General features: G+C 33.5%; 1 protein-coding gene across 1 annotated transcript; it reads left to right on the forward strand.

Annotated features, from left to right (window-relative positions):
- The first annotated feature begins 670 nt into the window (after nt 1-670).
- LOC127079158 (uncharacterized) lies at nt 671-1,600 on the forward strand. The gene has a single exon (XM_051019579.1). It carries the CDS (start codon nt 671-673, stop codon nt 1,598-1,600), a length of 930 nt encoding a protein of 309 aa, XP_050875536.1.
- Nucleotides 1,601-4,654: the final 3,054 nt, after the last annotated feature.

The following is a 4,654-nucleotide window of genomic DNA, read 5'->3' on the forward strand; positions in this document are numbered from 1 at the left end:
TGAATATATGTTTTTTTAATCAAAATATTTATTTCAGTTTTTTTAAATTACAGTAAAAATAATAAATGTTATTCTATTTATCAACAAATGCTTTAGATAACCCTATATATATATATATATATATATATATATATATATATATATATATATATATATATATATATATATATATATATATATATATATATATATATATATATATATATATATATATATATATTCATTAAGAATAATGTGTTCAAAAGCCACTAAAAATCTCACTAGGTATATTATTCAAAATTGTTATAAAAGCTTTATTATCCACTAACAATTTAAACTCTTGAAAATGACAAATGAATATGGTATACTATGCATTAAGATAAAAATGATTTTAAAACTCATCAATGTATTCACACATATACCACCAATACAATTTTTATTGACTGAATTTAGTATTTGGTTAAATGAATTTTGAAACTTCAAACCAATTCATTATATGCATTAGTCATTTGGAAAAAATTCAAGTTTAAATTTCAAATTCATTCACTCACTATTTCTAGCCAAAAATAAACATGTATTTCCCTCACCATACTCCGTATCTCATTCTCATTATTCTTTCACTCTTTTACACATAATACTCTCTTTTAATCTCTTCTCATTTCTCTCACTATTATTCTATCAACTACTCATCATGAGCAACTCAGATCAACACGATGATAAAGAATTTTCTGAAGCAAGTTCACCACCTCAACCCCAACCATCGTTACAAGATCCACAACATATAACCCGTCGTGTGGCAAAAGAATTAACACCTTTTCAACGCATGTTTTCTGAACCAAGTCTCCCGCCTCAACCTCAACCATCAGTACCAAAATTGACGCCATTTCAAAGGATGTTTTCTAAACAAATTCCACCACCTCAACCCACGGTTCAACGTCCTGTTCCTCAACTAAGACCGTTTCATTTTCAGCCAATATTTTCTCATCCAATTCCACCACCTCAACCGTTAATTCCACCACCTCAACAGCCAATCTTGTATTTCCCTCCTCGACCATCACATCCTCCTCCTCCTTCTCCACCTTACCAACCTCCTCGCGTCCGTGCTCGTCTTAACCTACGAAGGGAAAAAAGTGAAACCATCCCTATTCCTTTTCCATGGGCTACTAACCGAAGAGCAAAGCTTCACAGTTTGCATTACCTTCGCCAAAATGGAATAGTTAATATCACTGGAGATGTCCAATGCAAGAGATGCGAAACAACTTATCAAATGTCATTTGACGTGCGGGAGAAGTTTCCTGAACTCTGGAAATATATTCTCGAAAACAGGCAATTCATGAATGATAGGGCGCCACCAAATGTATGGATGAATCCAACATTGCCGGACTGTGTGCATTGTAATCAAGAAAACTGTGTGAAACCGATAATCGCCAAGAAGAAAAAGGATATCAATTGGCTGTTTCTTTTGCTAGGTCAATTGCTTGGCTGTTGCAACCTTGCACAGTTGAAATATTGCTGCAAACACACCAACAATCATCGAACCGGCGCAAAGGATAGAGTTCTTTATTTAACCTATCTCGCACTCTGCAAGCAACTTGATTCTTCCGGACCTTTTAATCTTTGACCATTAATCCATTTGTTTCACCTTATGCTGATGTTCTAGGGTTATTATTATTGTATCATTTTAGGTTGATGTTAGTTTAAAGTATTTGGAACAGTTTTAAGGTTTGCTAGTTTATTTGAGGTATAACAAACATAATTGTTTGTTTTAATGTTTTAATGAATGTTTTCCTTTTATAATTATTTTTGTTTTGAATCCACTGCATGAGTATTTCTTTTATTGAGTAATGTTTTGTTCTTTAATTTACACTGAGTTTTTATTTGTTGATTGATCATTCCAAAAAAAACACTATTTCATTTTTAATAATGTTTTTTCTGTATATTGTGCAAAAAAAATAGTATGAACCCTAAAAAACTCCAATCCATTGATGATATCCTTAACTATTTGAATGTTTCTGCTAATTTTCTGCTTAAGATTTAAGGATGTCTCAAAATTGAAAACTCCCCATTCAACTTAATATATCATTGCTTATCGTTATAGCACATGAATTATCTATGAATTACTCATGTTGATTATAATAATAAATTGAAGTTTTTTATATTTTTTTTTAAATAATAATTAGGCCTGTTAATTATAATGATAAATTGAGTTAAGTTTAAATCAAATTAGTTAATTGAGTAGCTGTTTGCTTTAATTGTGTTTTTCAATTACCCATAGGTAGATTATACCAAAATAAATGAAAAATTCAATTTTAGTAAATATATTTTAGATGAATATATTTTACTTATATCATTTGTAATTAATTTTGTTTTGAATCTATGAATTCAAATTTTCATGTGTGCATGCATCTAGGAGCTTTGCTTTTGAGTCACATTCTTTCATCTTTTAATTTGTATTAATTTTGTGTTTGAAATCAGTATAAAGAATGCTAATTTGAATTCTTCATTAGTATTAATTACTAACAAAGTACTATGAATGTCCTCAAAAATAGATTTTTTTTTTAAATATTCAGAATTTTAAATTTTTTTCAAAAATACACCATTTTTCTAAAAAATTACAAAAATGGTCATTTTTGGCCCTAAAATGCACCTAGGCGCCACCCTAGTTGGCGCCTACCCTTAAGGGTAGGACAAGTCGCCACTAGGAGTGGCGCCTACCCTTAAATTATTATTATTATTATTATTTTATTTTTTATATTTAATATGTTTTTTTTTTAATTTTTTTTAATTTATTAATTTATATTTATTATAAATTATATTAATTTATATTAATACATATAAATAAATAAAATTATTTACAAGATATATATATATATATATATATTAATTTAATTTAATTTATAAGTAATTAATATTATTTATAAGTAATTAATATTATTTATAAATTTTTGGGAGAATTAGGGTTAATCATGTTAGGTAGGTATGACCTAATTCAAATCTTAATTCCCCCTAAGACTAATTAATCAAGTGCGACACTAATTAGGGTTAAGTACATTGGTGTACAACATAGATCTTGTCCTATAAATAAAGTGTTATTTCCTTGCATTTTCTTCACCACTATTTCCTATCACTTTCTCTATCAAGTTGAGTTCATGGCATCCCCCAGACCGTCATCATGGGAGCGGACATCATCAAGGCGCCCGGATCCAGAACCAGTAATCTTAAAAAGGGACGGGCATGTTATTTTCTCGCCTGTGAAACCCCCAATGGAGATGAAATTTTGGAACATCCGTTCGTTGGACCAACTAAAAAGATCCTTGATGTCTTGGTTAGAGGGAGATTACCAACCTGGTGACATCATCAGAAGGATTCAGAGGCTTAGAACAAGGTTCTCATTTGAAACTGGAGAAACGATACATTGGTGGGTTGAAGTTGAAAGCGACATTGATTGCATCCAAATGATGCATGGATCAGATGACATAGTGTTAACTGTTGTAATTTCCTAGATTTTAAGGGTTGTCTGTGATGTTGTTTGTGTATTTGCTATTGTTCTAGTAGTTGTTCTTGTTTTAGTACTTGTTCTTGTTCCAGTATTTGTTTTTGTTTTAGTAATTGTTGTTGTAATGTTTGATGTTTGTGTTTGTTGTTCCAATGTCATCTTCTATTTGGAATAAAAAGTAAACTTTATTGATAAATAGCATTGGTACACAGAGTTATGAACTAATACAACTATGTAGTCGAAGTAGATCCACGATATGGACATTTGTTCTTATTATGCCCCAGTTGTCGACATATGCTACACTTCCTCTGCATTTTCTCTGCGACGTCCATTTCAGTTCTAATGCGCCTGCTGTTTGGGCGACCACTTTTATTCCGCCGCATCAATTCGTTGTGCCAAACAATTTCCCCGTCATACTCTGGCCAATATGCCTCCAATGCTACCACCGGAAAGGGATTGTCGTATACATTGAGCAATGTTGCAACTTTGTAGATGGGAGACACTAGCGATAATGCATCGAAGTGGCTGTGTGAACACGCTGCAATGACATGGGAACAAGGCATACGATAGGCCTGAAATTGACCACAGTCGCACCAACGGTCCTGTATTAGGACCCTATACTCTTGTCTGGGCAGCCCTTGGTTGTGGTCAATTATTTCCTTGACACTAAAAGTGTGGCCATGGCGATCGAACTCCGTAACCCGATGGCTGTTGGCTTTGGTAGATTCTTGCCTCATAAACTTCATGCAGGCATCACTATATACTTGACTCGTCTGCAAGACTTCATTCCAGCGCCTGCCTCTTGTTACGAACAACGTTGCCATCCGAAAATAGGTCGCACTCACCAATGCGGTTACCGGGAGGTTACGTATGCCCTTAAAGACGCCGTTCATTGATTCCACAAGATTTGTTGTCATGTGGCCCCACCTCACCCCATCGTCGTATGACCTAGTCCACTTTGCTCTGTCAATGTTATCGATCCACCTCCCTGCATCAGAATTTGCCAACACTATTTCCCGGCGGTAGTATTGGAATCCAGGTTGGTTTAATGCGTACCCCGCGTTTATCAAATTTTGCTTCAAGAAGTTATCCTTGAACTCCCGCATAAAATTTTGAGCAATATGCCTGATGCAGTAGACATGGGTAGACGGGGGGTCATGCCAACCATTTGCTGGATTA

Source organism: Lathyrus oleraceus, chromosome 5 (genome assembly GCF_024323335.1).
Source record: "Lathyrus oleraceus cultivar Zhongwan6 chromosome 5, CAAS_Psat_ZW6_1.0, whole genome shotgun sequence".
NCBI classification, from domain to species: domain Eukaryota; kingdom Viridiplantae; phylum Streptophyta; class Magnoliopsida; order Fabales; family Fabaceae; genus Lathyrus; species Lathyrus oleraceus.